Raw genomic sequence first — 16,843 nt, 5'->3', positions numbered from 1 at the left:
GCTTCGAATCGGAAGACACAGTATTCGCTTCCCTTGCTTCCAAAGTTTGGCACCGCCTTGATAATAATTCAGAATACTTTTCCCATTAGGAAAACTGTGTATGATCAACCACTTCTTCTCACCTAGCTTGTGATTCACCATCTAGCTTGTCCATCACTAGAAATATAATGAGAGCGTTAGCAACGGTTTGGTAGCTCCCCAGTGACAGCATTGCATTCAATCGTGCATTAGTGGTGTCAATTATTTTGCGTAAATGCTCAGCTGACGGTTTCGTAGCCTTTTGCAAATCGAACAATGCAGCAATGTGTTCTTGAAACATGAGTGCCTTCTTTTCAAACATTAACTTTAAGCGTTCGAATGCCTTTGGATAATTTGCCTCTGTTTCATCAAATTCGGCGATTTCCGATAACGGCCGTGGACCCAAACTGTCCTTGAGGATCAAAAACCTCTCACAATCATCCAAAGTGTTGTCTTGATCTACCATTTTTGTGAATAACGCGAGAAATTTAGGAAATTCTGCATATTTTCCATCAAACTTCGGAATTCTAATTTCGCGACGTAATTTTGAAGCAGGTGCAATAAACGAGGCAGTCTGTGAAAAGCTAACCTCCGTTGATTAGGACGTTTCTTCGCGATTTCGGACATAATGCTGGATTTAGCGATCACATATAGTTCTTCCACACCACCAGAAAAGGCTGCATTTGACGCTCTTTCCGCTTCTGGGCAAATTTTATCAATGCTCGCTTGTACGCTAAGTATTTGCTTAAAATAAGCCTCTAAAATACCAAGCCTACAATCCAATTCTTCAACAGGTAATGTAGAACCTTTTTTCACTATTAAATTTTTAATGCGGGTTATGTTGCCCTTCGTTGACGCCCGTAAATATTTCAGCTCAGCTAGTTTTGGAGTTTCTTTTTTAGCACCACAAGCTTCCTCCTTTTCTGTATCCGACCCCATATTTAATTAGGTACCACAATAAACGATACTTTCGATCAATTATTTGTTCTTTTAACTCGAAACATGATAGGAGTATAATAATAAACACGGCCAAAAATTTTATCAGGCGCGTTCTCTCTATCAGCGATAGAATATTTCACCCGAAAAATATAAGCATCATCAAAAAAATACTTCAAAACAACGAGTTTCCGATCCACCTTATCAATGGTTATATCCACCAATTTTACGCTACGAATAAAAACAAAGAACAAAACATAAAGAAAATATATAAGACTGCCGTATTTGTACCTGGTTTGTCTAACCGAATAAAACATTCAAACATGTATGACAAAGAAAAATTCCAAATCGCGTTCCAGTATAAAAATACCCTACAACAAATATACAGTAATACAAAAAGCAAAATCGAAAAATACGAGAAATCGGACGTAATATACAAAATTAAATGTAATGGCGACGGGTCCCACGCATGCAACAAAGTATATGTCGGTACTACTAAATCAAAACTAAAGACAAGGATTTCCGCTCACAAATCGATCATCAAAAATCGCGACCACTCTAACGACAACAGAACGGCTTTATCGCAACATTGCAAGACCACGGGACACTTTCCGGACTTAGAGAATGTTACAATATTGCAAGAAGAAAAACAATATTCCAAGCGGTACACTCTCGAAATGCTACATATTACCAATACACCTAATGACATACGCATGAATTTTAAGAGCGACACCGACAACATCGCTCACGCATACAGACATTTGGTAATGAAGAGAAGTTAGCACCAATAATGCTGAGGGTGTCCAATAAGTTAATATAAACGTTGTTGTTAGCAGATATTTTGTTTATTATTACTGTTTATTATTTGTATACATTTTTGTTTCTGTTTATGATATTCTGTGTTCTGCATTGAAATTTTATATTAGTCGACAAGGTGCATTCACAAGTGTGTCAGATTATGTTTGTGCATTTATGGTTTTTATAGAGAAATATATTTTTTACAGCCTGAAGATGATTTCTAATTGAAATCGAAATATCGACAAAATAAATAAATACAACATATATGGTATAATCAATTGCATTTTTATTACTGATATATATGTGTGGCCTAGAGCTCCGAAATTCTTCTTGATATAACTTTTGAAAGGCCGAAAATAAAAATAAAAACAACATCAATTATTTGTTCTTGATATTAATTTAAATTTCAAATTTCTATTATTCGCGACCGCGGATATCTTAGCCTCCTTTTACGAGCGATTTACCTGTTCTACATTTCCGTAAACTTCCAATGAAATCAATTTTTCACAAAATTTTATTTTAGGATTGTAACAAGGACCAATGTCCCGGGTTTCGGCTCCAAAATGTCAGGCAGTGATAGTTTTCACAACCCAGAAATTATAAAACAATCTCACTTCGTTTTGCAATTAAAAAAAACACCAATTTTTGCTTTATACAAATGCGTTTAATCTCAATTGAAGGCTAAGTCACAACTCACTCGCTGCACTCAATTGCAGTCTCATATAATCATTTTTCTTCAATTCAGCATAACAGTTAGAGCTTTTCGTTCAATTCATTTTAATGATATGACAAATGTACATATGTACTACTAACGAATATGTTCAAAGAGGGAAGGCAAAATGTTACAGTGGGTTATACATTATTATTTTCAAAGAACTATAAATGAATACTAATTATGTAAATGTAATGTAAATAGGTTTTCAGTACTCAACATGCCGGCGCCCTTGATATGTCTGCCGACAGATCAACTTCATTCTGGTTTGGGAATTGGCGCTACCTTTTGAACTGCACGGCGAATGCACCCATTCTTAGTTTTAATGTCGACCACGCGCACACATCCATCAGAACCTTTTATTCCTCTCATTACTCGCCCAAGTAGCCATGATTTAGGAGGGGCGTTGTCTTCAGATACCAAAACTAGGTCGCCCTCAATTACATTGTCTTTCTTCTGCGTCCATTTTGCTTTCCGCTGTAATTCATGCAAGTACTCGGTTGACCAACGTCTCCAAAAGTGTTGCTGTATTGCAGTTAGACGCATCCGGCGATTCAAATTAGAAATATTTTTATCTTCAATCACTGGTTCGGAAATACCTACAAGCGGACCACCTGTTAAAAAATGGCCTGGTGTGATAGCAGTTTCATCACGGGCGTCAGAAGACATTGCGGTCAACGGTCGCGAATTAAGTGTTGGTTTGACTTCTGCAACCACAGTACTGAGCTCCTCAAATGTTAAATATTCTTCACCAAGCACTATGACAATATGGTATTTAGCGGACTTAACCGCTGCCTCCCACAGGTCACCAAAGTGTGGGGAGCAAGGCGGTATATGACAAAAGTCAATATTGTTTTCAACACAGAACTTAGAAATTATACCTTGTTGTCGTTGTTCGTAAAATGTTTCCTTAAAGTCGTAAAGCTAACGTCTGGCCCAACAAAATTTGTGCCGTTGTTGCAAAACAGTTTTGCACATAGACCCCGCCGTGCACCAAATCCCTTGAGTGCTGCAATAAATGCCTTTGTCGACAGGTCTGATACCACTTCCATATGGACGGCCTTAGTTGCAAAACATATAAAAACGGCGACATAACTTTTAGTAGTGCGTACTCCTCTTTGTTTATAAGTCGTCATAAATGGACCGCAAAAGTCGACGCCTGCGGTCGTAAATGGCCTGGCCATATTTATTTTATCAGCTGGCAAATTGCCAACAATCTGCTGGTGAAACCTTGGTCGACAACAAAAGCAATGTAAGCATCTAGTTGTCATAGAACGTACCCCTTTAGGCCCATGAACGATCCAAAACCGCTGACGCATCATCGCAATCAAAGCTTGCGGGCCTACATGCATATGGTCCTCGTGCACAAATCGTACATAATTTCGAACAAAGCTACTCTCGGCAGGGAGTAAAATGGGGTGCTTTTCATCGTACGGCAACTTTGCGTTCTCCAAGCGACCGCCTACACGCAAAATATCAACTCCATAGCAACTATCGATGAAAACGCTCAAGTTATACACTTTTCTCGAAGACGTGGCGGCGTGGTGCATGTCACGTTTTAAAGCATGATACTCATTCTTGAATTAATGTTGTTGTATACAATATACAATGCGAATTACGTGGGAACATACAGCCAGCTTCCTACACAATTAATGGCCAAACTCTGGAAAGCGTTGATGCTTTTGTCGACTTGGGAGTTACAATGAATTGCAAACTTAGTTTCAACCCTCATATTAATGTCACAGTCAATAAAACGAGAGGAGTTTTAGCATTTGTGAAAAGATGGGCAAAAGAGTTTAGTGATCCTTACGTTACAAAAACCCTTTTTACATCATTGGTGAGGCCGATATCAGAATATGGATCAATAATTTGGAATCCGCGTTATCAAGTTTATGTGGATAGACTAGAATCAATTCAAAAACAGTTTTTACTTTTCGCCTTGAGAAATCTTCAATGGGACTTTCCGTATAATCTTCCTCCTTACACTAATCGATTAATACTAATAAATCTTCCTACCCTTGCAAGACGTAGAGAAATGCTAGGTGTTCTATTTATGGCTATACTTTTAAATGGATCGATTTCAAGCCCACTTATTTTGAACGATATAAACTTGAATCTTCCATGCCGAGTTTCAAGGCATTATATACCTATAATTCTTAAACAATGCAGAAGTAATTTCCAACTACACGAACCTTTTCTATGTTTGTGTGAAGATTATAACTCTCACTCGAGAATAATTGATGTTTCGGACTCGCTCTTTGCCATAAAAAAGACGGTTCTATCTTCTCTTAATAATTAAAAAATTATATTTATATTTTTAATCTATTGTATTTTGTAAATCTATATTTCTCAGCTGATGAGTTTCTCTGTAGCTGAGCGGTTTTAGATCTCGCCGCTTAAGAAGCCGCTGCCTCTCAAAGACTCGGTAACAAAAAAATTATAAATAACACATAAATAAGAATTAGAATACAAAAAAAAAAAAATTAGTATGAATTCAAAAAAAAATTTAAAAAAAACAGTGCGCTGCCACAACGTCCGAGAAAAAAAAAACTCGTCCATCATTTTTGTTGTTAGATGTGGCAGTTGCCCAGAGCGGTCTTTCACTCGCCGCAAAATGCAAAGAAAACGCGTAACTAGTCTTTTGGTTTGCACAAAGTCACTTGTACTTTCAAGATACTCAATAAATGCATTTGTCTTTGCTTCAGCCGTTAGTGCCGTCGTCTTCTTACGGACCTCTACAATGTACCTCCCTGGTGCGCTGTACGACTTGGTAACAGGCCATTGGTCACATGGTTTCATGAGGAACGATGGACCTGTAAACCAAATAGAGTTTAGTAATTCATCAACATACGCACCTCTGGATATAATGCCGGCTTGATTTTTGATGAGAAGGAACATGCCTCCAGATCGCCGATTTAGTCTCATCCTGTATAAAGGCCACCCTGTTAGCAACGAAAGTGGTGCATGTAGATGGATGTGCCCTCAACCAATTAAGTACAATTTCAGAATCGCTCCATAAATATATAGCATCTTGTGTAATTTGAATATTCTGCTGCTACTTCACCAAAAATGTAGCTAGCAAGTGAGCTGCCATCAGCTCCAGTCGGGTAACGATTTCTTTTTGACGGGTACAACTCTAGATTTGGCGCTCCACAATTGAACATTTACCTCTTTGTTTTCGTCGATTGATCGCAGGTATATACAGCAACCGTAAGCTCGCTCGGATGCATCCATAAAACCGTGCAACTCTATTCGTATATGCTTTCTCACAGTAAAAATATTGCGCCTCATCTGTACATCTCGTATCGCTTTCAGTCTGTCTCTAAACTCAATCCACTGGCTATGCAAATGCATTGGCAGAGACTCATCCCATGCCAATTTTTTTTATCCACAAGTCCTGCATACAAAATTTTCGCCTTGACTATGATCAGATTCACCAGACCTAGCGGATCAAACAACGTGGACAACTCTGCTAATACTACTCTTTTGGTTACATTCTTTAGCTCTTGCCAGATATAATGAAAAAAATATGTTTCTGGTTCCCACACAATGCCCAGCGTTTAAATGATTTCAACATCATCGGTTTCTCTTTTTCATTTTCTTCGAGCTGATTCAGAAAATCAGTGTTGTTCGAATGCCATTTTCGTAGTATGAAATACGCCGAACTTGTTAAAGATGAAACTTCGCTTTAAACTCTGCCGTGGAATCAGCCCCGCTGATGAAATCATCCATATAAAAATCGGAAAGTATTTTCAGCCACCCCACTGGATATTGTTGCTTACCATCTTCACCCAACTGCTTTAAGCACCGTGCTGCTAGAAAAGGCGCTTCGGTTGTCCCGTACGTTATGGTCAGCAGTCGGTATGCTGCAATTTTTGATCTCTAGAGCTTCTCCATAAAATCGCTTGTAAATTGCAGTCTTCTTTGGTGACCCAAGCCTGCCTATACATTTTCGTCACGTCAGCTGTGGGAGCAAATCTGAAGCAGCGGAAACGTAGAAAATAGATAGCAAATCGTCTTGCACAACTGGCCCTTTCATCATTACGTCATTAAGAGACAACCCACTAGTAGTTTTACAACTGCAGTCAAAAACTACACGAAGTTTTGTGGTAGTAGACTCCGGGCGTAGTACGTGTTGATGAGGTGCAAAATATTTCAGTTGGTTCATCTCTGCTATCTCTAATTTAGCCATATGTCCAAGTTGGTTGTACTCTTCCATAAACGCAATGTATGCGGTTTTTGTTTCTACGTCTTTACTAAGTCGTTTTTCTAATGACAGAAATCGCCGTTCAGCTGTATAGAACGAGTCTCCAAGCTGATCAACGTTGTTTTTAAATGGTATTTCAATAAATTTTCCGCTATCGTCTCTTCGCATGTTCTCGCGAAATATGCGCTCGCACTCTTCTTCCTCGTCAGTTAGGAACGTCGACTTCGCCGATATCTCCTCCATCTCCCAGAATCTTTCAACTAAGTTGATAAGCTTCTTCTCTTGTTGCTGTGTTCCTTTTACATCGCTGACCAAACTTTGTGCCTTCTCACGAACCCCATCGCATATTTGAGTACTGCCGGATACAACCCAGCCAAATACTGTTTTTTGCATTCGAGGTACACCATCTAACATCTTAATTTGGCCTACGCAGAGCAAATCTAGGAATACTTCTGCACCCAATAACATATCTACATGACCTGGGATAATGAAACGGGGGTCTGCAAGTCCAAGATTCTTTGGAATATTCCAGGCAGAGACGTCGACATATTGATCAGGCTTTCTTGATGTTATTTTTGGCCAGATATAAAATTGTAATGTCACATCATAGTTATTGACACGTGACTTTATCATAGCATGGGCTTTTTTGTTGATACTCGTTGCTACTCCGTTAACTCCATTAAGGTCCAACGTGCAAGAGGTCCTTGGCAGCATCAGAGTTTGCGCCAAATAATCACACATAAGGTTAATTTGCGATGCTGAATCTAAAATTGCTCGCACTGGTTGATAACGCCCGCAAATATCTTTCACTAAAATAACGACGGGTTCCAAGAAGACTTCTTTTACGATTTTGCTACTCCCACTAGTACAAAAGGCTACCTTTTTGTTCACTGAACTGCCCTCATTATTTTCAACTGCACTGCTTTCATTGGATACCGGCTTGGTGTCATCTGGCTTGTGCATTAATACGTGGTGAGAAAAATTGCATTTTGTGCATTTCCCTACATTACATTATTTGGACTAATGACCCTTTTTCAGACACACTAGACATAGCTTGGCAGCCCGCACAGCGGAGTATCGCTCTTGAAAGTTCATTCGAGTAAATCTTGGGCAGTGGGATACGTCATGATCGCCTTTGTGAAAAATGTTGCACGACGACCTTTCAATGGCCAATGCCGTTGACGTATTATGCTTGCCATAGAATGCCTTCGACTTCAACGCCCTATTTGCGTCCTTGGTAGGCGCCTGCTTCGAATCGGAAGACACAGTATTCGCTTCCCTTGCTTCCAAAGTTTGGCACCGCCTTGATAATAATTCAGAATACTTTTCCCATTAGAAAAACTGTGTATAATCAACCACTTCTTCTCACCTAGCTTGTGATTCACCATCTAGCTTGTCCATCACTAGAAATATAATGAGAGCGTTAGCAACGGTTTGGTAGCTCCCCAGTGACATCATTGCATTCAATCGTGCATTAGTGGTGTCAATTATTTTGCGTAAATGCTCAGCTGACGGTTTCGTAGCCTTTTGCAAATCGAACAATGCAGCAATGTGTTCTTGAAACATGAGTGCCTTCTTATCAAACATTAACTTTAAGCGTTCGAATGCCTTTGGATAATTTGCCTCTGTTTCATCAAATTCGGCGATTTCCGATAACGGCCGTGGACCCAAACTGTCCTTGAGGATCAAAAACCTCTCACAATCATCCAAAGTGTTGTCTTGATCTACCATTTTTGTGAATAACGCGAGAAATTTAGGAAATTCTGCATATTTTCCATCAAACTTCGGAATTCTAATTTCGCGACGTAATTTTGAAGCAGGTGCAATAAACGAGGCAGTCTGTGAAAAGCTAACCTCCGTTGATTAGGACGTTTCTTCGCGATTTCGGACATAATGCTGGATTTAGCGCTCACATATAGTTCTTCCACACCACCAGAAAAGGCTGCATTTGACGCTCTTTCCGCTTCTGGGCAAATTTTATCAATGCTCGCTTGTACGCTAAGTATTTGCTTAAAATAAGCCTCCAAAATACCAAGCCTACAATCCAATTCTTCAACAGGTAATGTAGAACCTTTTTTCACTATTAAATTTTTAATGCGGGTTATGTTGCCCTTCGTTGACGCCCGTAAATATTTCAGCTCAGCTAGTTTTGGAGTTTCTTTTTTAGCACCACAAGCTTCCTCCTTTTCTGTATCCGACCCCATATTTAATTAGGTACCACAATAAACGATACTTTCGATCAATCATTTGTTCTTTTAACTCGAAACATGATAGGAGTAATAATAAACACGGCCAAAAATTTTATCAGGCGAGTTCTATCTATCAGCGATAGAATATATCACCCGAAAAATATAAGCATCATCAAAAAAATACTTCAAAACAACGAGTTTCCGATCCACCTTATCAATGGTTATATCCACCAATTTTACGCTACGAATAAAAACAAAGAACAAAACAAAGAAAATATATAAGACTGCCGTATTTGTACCTGGTTTGTCTAACCGAATAAAACATTCAAACATGTATGACAAAGAAAAATTCCAAATCGCGTTCCAGTATAAAAATACCCTACAACAAATATACAGCAATACAAAAAGCAAAATCGAAAAATACGAGAAATCGGACGTAATATACAAAATTAAATGTAATGGCGACGGGTCCCACGCATGCAACAAAGTATATGTCGGTACTACTAAATCAAAACTAAAGACAAGGATTTCCGCTCACAAATCGAACATCAAAAATCGCGACCACTCTAACGACAACAGAACGGCTTTATCGCAACATTGCAAGACCACGGGACACTTTCCGGATTTAGAGAATGTTACAATATTGCAAGAAGAAAAACAATATTCCAAGCGGTACACTCTCGAAATGCTACATATTACCAATACACCTAATGACATACGCATGAATTTTAAGAGCGACACCGACAACATCGCTCACGCATACAGACATTTTGTAATGAAGAGAAGTTAGCAACAATAATGCTGAGGGTGTCCAATAAGTTAATATATACGTTGTTGTTAGCAGATATTTTGTTTATTATTACTGTTTATTATTTGTATACATTTTTGTTTCTGTTTATGATATTCTGTGTTCTGCATTGAAATTTTATATTAGTCGACAAGGTGCATTCACAAGTGTAAGTGTCAGATTATGTTTGTGCATTTATGGTTTTTATAGAAAAATATATTTTTTACAGCCCTGAAGATGATTTCTAATTGAAATCGAAATATCGACAAAATAAATAAACACAACATATATGGTATAATCAATTGAATCTTTATTACTAATATATATGTGTGGCCTAGAGCTCGGAAATTCTTCTTGATATAACTTTTGAAAGGCCGAAAATAAAAATAAAAACAACATCAATTATTTGTTCTTGATATTAATTTAAATTTCAAATTTCTAATTTTCGCGACCGCGGATATCTTAGCCTCCTTTTACGAGCGATTTACCTGTTCTACATTTCCGTAAACTTCCAATGAAATCAATTTTTCACAAAATTTTATTTTAGGATTGTAACAAGGACCAATGCCCCGGGTTTCGGCTCCAAAATGTCAAGCAGTGATAGTTTTCACAACCCAGAAATTATAAAACAATCTCACTTCGTTTTGCAATTAAAAAAAAAAAACACCAATTTTTGCTTTATACAAATGCGTTTAATCTCAATTGAAGGCTTAGTCACAACTCACTCGCTGCACTCAATTGCAGTCTCATATAATAATTTTTCTTCAATTCAGCATAACAGTTAGAGCTTTTCGTTCAATTAATTTTAATGATATGACAAATGTACATATGTACTACTAACGAATATGTTTAAAGAGGGAAGGCAAAATGTTACAGTGGGTTATACCCCTGCAAAAAGCGCGAGTACTCCATGCATGCATGTATGCAGTACTCGCCATGGACCAACCGAGTGCTCCAAAATTAACCACAATCAATACAAAAAATATGGTCCAATTAACATTGCGATGTCCTAGGGCGGGACCATATACTCCAGCTCCGCATTACATCACAGTAATCCATGGAGTACCCACAGTCCAATAAACATCGTGTAGTGATTACAATCGTTAAAAACGAGCAATGATCGGCTTACAATATGCTCGTGTAGAAACATGAGTTGGTCCATTGCTGCATTACAGTGGAGTATAATGGTAAGTACTCCAGTGGACCACATGGTCCCACGATTTTTGCAGGGATGTTATTATTTTCAAAGAACTATAAATTCATACTAATTAATATATATAAATATGTTTTCAGTACTCAACACATCCTTTACAGCAGATAACGGTACTTATCGGTTTAAAAGATTACCGTATGTGCTTAAAATAGCCCCGAGCCCATTCCAAAGAATAATGACGTTAGCATTTGCAGGCATACAACCTTCACAAGCATTTTTAAACATGTCCGATTTAGTCGTATTAGGATGCTCCGAAAAACATATGATTAAAAATTAACGAGATGTTTTCGCAACTTGTAGAAAATATAATTTAAAATTACATCTGGGTAAATGTCTTTTTTTAACCAAGAAATAACTTACCTTGGTCATAAATGCATAAGCAAAGGAAATTTACAGGACCCCAGTAAATTCGAAACTGTTTAAAACTATCCGGCACCTAAAAATGTGGATGAAGCGAAAAGATTCGTCGCATTTTGCAATTATTACAGAAGATTTATTCTAAATTTTGCAGAATACTCTAGAATAATAACGAGACTTTGCAAGAGAAATGTAGTTTTCTAATGGAGAGAAGACTGTAGAAAATCTTTTTACTATTTGAAAGCTGCGATAATAAGCCCTAATATTCTACAATATCCAGATTTCAGTAAACAATTTTGTATAACAACAGATGCTAGCTTGTGGTGCAGTTTTGAGTCAAGAGTACGAAGGAAGGCAATTACCAACTGCCTACGCATCAAGATCATTTACAAAAGGAGAAATTAATAAAGCAACAATTGAAAAAGAATTAGCGGCCATTCATCGGGCAGTGACATATTTTAGACCATACGTTTACGGTAGAAAAAATTTGGTCAAAAGAGACCACAGACCCTTAACGTTCCTATATTCGATGAAAAAGCTTCATCAAAATTAACTAGAATCAAATTAGATTTGGAAGAATATGATTTTGATGTGGAGTATATCGCAGGAAAAGAAAATTATGTAGCAGACGCATTATCACGCATAGATATCAAAGACCTAAAATAAATATCGGTAGAAGCGTGTAAAATCTTAAAAGTAACAACCAGATCGAATATTAATAAAAATTCCAGTAATATCCGTAGTTAAAATGAAAATAATACAAGTCAAAAAGAGAACCCAATAATATTTTAAGCGCTAAATAAATGTGAGACAGGAAGACTAGTCCAGGTCGTTTTCGATCCCCCCAAATTATATTTCAAAAAAGGAAAGAAAATTTGTAGCGAAATTAATATAAAAAAACTAATTGTTGAGGCGAAGACTGACTTAGGGCAATTCCTTACCAGGCTTATGGAAGAAGCCGGCAATTTAGGAATTGGAAAAATACAGTTGCCCTTAAGAGAAAAATTGTTTAAAAATAATTATACCCGGGTAGACACATTTAAAGAAATTGGTACCAAAGTTCTCAAAAATTTAATTATAGCATTAAATTCAGAGGTTATGCATGTGACAAATAACGAGAAAATTAAATAAATTCTTCGCAAATATCATGAACCTGTTTTTGGTGGCCACCCAGGAATAAATCAATAAGACAAAAATACTAGTAGAAAGGAATGAAACACGATATCAGAAAATATATTAAAAAATGCGTTCATTGTAATAAAAATAAAATATATAAACATTGGAAAGAGCCTATGATTATAACCGAAATGCCCACAAAAGCGTTCGACATAGTACAAATAGATACGATTGGCCCTCTTCCCAGGTCGGAAAATGGAAATGAATATGCAGTTACTATAGTATGTGACTTGACTAAGTATTTGGTTGCAATACCAATACCCAGCAAACATGCAAAAACGATAGCCAAAGCGATATTTGAAAATTTTATCCTAGTTTATGGTTGCATAAAAACAAGTATAACAGATGTGGGAAGCGAATATAAAAATAGCTTATTTGAGGAATTATGCAAGCTTCTAAAAATGCACCATAAAACTGCAACACCTTACCACCATCAAACTTTAGGCACAGTTGAACGTAGTCATCGAACAATCAATGAATATGTGAATTCCTACAAATCCATTGACAAAAACCGTTGGGATGAATACCTTAAATATTTTCGTGTTGTTATAATACAACGCCATCTACAGTTTTGGTTATTGTCCATTCGAACTAGTTTTTGGTAAAAAAAACCCAGATTTACGAATTTTTACAAGAAAATAGGTAAGCCCATTATACAATTATGAGGCTTGCGAAAAAGAAATTAAATATAGTTTACAAATAGCGCAAGATAGAGCTTATAAATTAGTAAAAGATGCTAAGGAAAAACAAAAAATTAGTTATGATAGGAAAATACTATATAAAGAAATAAATTTAGGAGATTTAGTATTAGTCAGACATGAAGCAAGTCATAAGTTAGATAGTAGGAATAAGGGGCCCTATAAGGTAGAAAATATCGATAAGAAAAATAACTTCCCTATAATGTAGAAAATAGAAACGCAGAAAACATAAATCAGAATAGTAATTATCCTCTAAGCAACAAAAATAGGAAAATCATAGTACATAAAAATAGGCTTAAACTCGTAGAATAAAAACACTTACATTTATTTAATAATTTGGGAAAAATTTAAACAGCATGACAACAGGACAGACAAGGCGACAGCTGTTTCGATTATACTTTTTAAATCTCTTCAAAGCCTTTTCTCCCGGAAGTGGGATTCGAACTTCAGAGAAACTTGGTGTTGTTGTTTTGTTCTTTTTATAGAAGTACAACGAATTAACACCAATGTTTCTATTTGTATGAGCTTTTAAGCGGGGATTACCCTTATTGCTTTAAATGTATGAAAACATTTATTTAAAGCAATTTTTTATTTATAATTTATTTGATAATTTGGACTTAAATTTTGTAAACAAAAAGACAATTTTTATTGTACGCAAAAGAAAAATACAATAATAAAAAAAAAATCTGAATGTAATAAATTATTTAATAGCCCACTTAAAATTGAAGTAAACAAAACGAAAATTTTGTAACATAAGTAATTACCTAACACCAAAGAACAAAAAGAAAAGAAAATGTAAATTCATAATCTCAAGTACATCACATTGACACAAATATACCGCACAAGTAAAACAATTAAAATGAAAAAGTTTTTATTTACAAAACCAAAACCACTTATCCATAAGCAAACCACTTAAAATAACAAAAACCACTTGAGACTCTGTCATAAATTTAACTGAAAAAAATGCCTCTAGACTCAATGTAAAGCCATTCTCTAAAAATTGGTGGTGTAACATATATCTTCTTGCATTCATTCTAAAAATTTCACACGCCGCAGTGCATTCGACACTCTTGCGTCGTAAGTGTGAATGTGTTTATAGTAGGCAATGCCAACATAATTACGTTCCCACAGGCAAGCAGGCAAGCAAAACGCGTGTTTTATATGAGCCACGCTTATGTGCCAGCGACCGTGCGACCGGTTGCTATGTACAAACGTTTAGATCGCTCATGCAATATGTATGTACGTATGTTTAGTATATAGGAACTTTAGTACATAAGAATTTGTTTAGAATATTTTAGTACAAATAAGCCGAAATATTATGAATAAAGCGACTTACTCTTGGTGCCGCATAAACGGCAGTTCATAAATTCTTTTCGTTTTTATTTCAATATTGTAGTATTGTCCCAAAGCTACTCGAGTCGATAAACAATTAGCGCATAGAGTATCTTCTGCGATTGACTTATCACAACACGGCTTTTATAAGGGTAAATTAACTGTGTCTAATTTGCTCGAGTTCACAACCCTTGTATCCCACAGCTTTAAGTTTAACTTTAACTGAAACGGACGTTATTTACACTGATTTTAGCAAGGCTTTTGATAAAGTCTCACATTGCTTACTCTTGTACAAACTGATCGACTAGGCTTTCCACCTTTGTTTATTTTTTGGATTTCTTATTATTTGAATGGAAGAAAGAAAACCGTTATATTAAAAATTATTTGGTCTTATTTTGTTAATGTTACTTCTGGTTAATGTTAGCGAGGTAGCAACCTAGGTTCAGTGTTATTTCTACTTTTCACTAACGACCTACCAAGTGTTTTGAAGTACTGCAAGACGTTGATGTACGCGGATGACGTCAAACTTGTTATGGTTATCAGCTCACCAGATAGTAGAGCACTTCTTCAGTCAGATAGTAATAGCATAGTATAATGGTGTAATGTGAACATCATGTCTTTATACCAGTCGAAGTGCAACTTCGTGCCTTTTACACTTAAACCCTTTCAAACCCATGAGTATGTGTTTGGTGATTACATTATTAAGCAAGTCACCAGCTTCTCTGACCCTGGCGTATTAATGAACCCCATGCTTGATTTTAAATCACATGTTGAATCTTGTGTAAATAGAGCTAAATGAATTTAACGGTCCATATGTTACTAAAACTCTCTTTACATCATTGGTGAGTTCTATATTGAAGTATTTTTCGATAATCCTGAACTCGGGTTATCAGGTTCATTGTGAACAAGCGGGATCGGTCCAAAAACAATTTTTGCTTTTTGGTTTGAAACATTTACCTTGGGATACGTCACGGAATCTTCCGCCCTACAGCAACCGATTGAAACTTTTACAGTGGCCTATGTTACAGAGCCGTAGAGAGATGCTTGGTGTTTTATATATAGTAACACTTTTAAGAGGGACGATTTCCAGCCCATTCTTGCTCGGCAAAATTCAGTTCAATGTTCCAGTCAGACCGTCTAGACATTTTCAACTACTACACATAATTAATTGCAGATCAAACTGTGAAATGCATGAACCGCTTCGTAGCGTATTACAGGATTTCAATAAACATTGTAAAAACTTAGACTCCTGCGACTCGATATTCGGAATTAAAAAATATCAGTTTACTACCTTAAATACGTAGGCCAAATCGAATGGATTTCGGCCCCCTATAACTCTGTAATAAATATCGTTTTAACTTCTGTATACTTTATGAATTTGAGGTTATCAAGCGTTTAATTAAGTACTGTTGCCTGACATAAAAAAGCTGCAACTAAATTTAAAAAACTATTTTATTTTTACTATGACTATGCGCCTATATCTTTAAGTTTGTTTATTTGGTCTGTATAACTGTTTGATTCGTAGACCGGTTAATAAGTAAATGAATGTGCGTATATAATGCGCTTGCAGTTGTTATAGTTTTTGTAGTTATATAATTTTATTATAATTTGTTTTGTTATTTTTAATTCTTACTATTATATCAAATTGTTTCCTATCTATGTCTTGTAGATAAATTAAATAAATAAATAAACAGTAGTTCGCCATAGCACAAGGAATCGAAATGAATATAGATTTCCTAACGGTTTCACCCGACTAAGATTTCCTTACTTGTTTTTATTATTATTATGTACCAACAATATAACAATAATCATACTAACACATTTTTTGTAAACCTTGTATCTTTTTTATCTTCAGTATTAGGAAAAAATTGTAAAGCCATAAACACCACAATTCTCAATCCTCATGTTCACTTGCTGGGCGAAGATGCAGCCTGTATTGCCTACGTGCGTCTAACACAATATATTGACAAGTAAGTTATGCAATTTATATAACTAAGTATGTGGAGTTTGTAGATATTTTTCCTAGGAAGTTCGGTTTGATAACACTTACATTTGGTTTGAAAATCTTGCCAGTGATTTTCGATGCCTAGGTATCCGAATAACATATCAAACCTGAAAAAGTTTAAAGTTCCTTAATTTAATGGTATGCAAATATCCTTTCGCTATAGATAATAACTTAATTTGCTTTTAACAGCGACAGAGCTAGGGAAAAAGCGGTTGTGGCCATATTATTGAGGTCACAAAAAATAAATATCACGTGATTATTATGCCAACTATTAAATAAAATAAATGTAAGGCGCGATAACCTCCGAAGAGATCTAAGGCCAAGCTTCTCTTCCAATTTGCGTCGTGTTCCTCTTGATTTTCCCTACAAATTGGCCGGACGGGACCTACATGTTTTATGCCGACTCCGAACGGCA

At 36.3% G+C, this 16,843-nt stretch overlaps 1 protein-coding gene across 10 annotated transcripts in view; it reads left to right on the top strand.

Annotated features, from left to right (window-relative positions):
- The window catches only part of CaMKII (Calcium/calmodulin-dependent protein kinase II), a 3,892,153-nt gene that overhangs the window by 3,758,783 nt on the left and 116,527 nt on the right, over positions 1–16,843 (top strand). For all 10 annotated transcript variants that reach the window (XM_067758430.1, XM_067758431.1, XM_067758435.1 and 7 more), the window contains one exon: positions 16,279–16,393. In XM_067758430.1, coding sequence (XP_067614531.1) covers positions 16,279–16,393 — 115 coding nt within the window. The remainder of the gene's footprint in view (positions 1–16,278; positions 16,394–16,843) is intronic.

This window comes from Eurosta solidaginis, chromosome X (assembly GCF_040869045.1).
Source record: "Eurosta solidaginis isolate ZX-2024a chromosome X, ASM4086904v1, whole genome shotgun sequence".
Lineage (NCBI taxonomy): Eukaryota > Metazoa > Arthropoda > Insecta > Diptera > Tephritidae > Eurosta > Eurosta solidaginis.
This window is presented reverse-complemented; position numbering and strand designations above follow the sequence as displayed.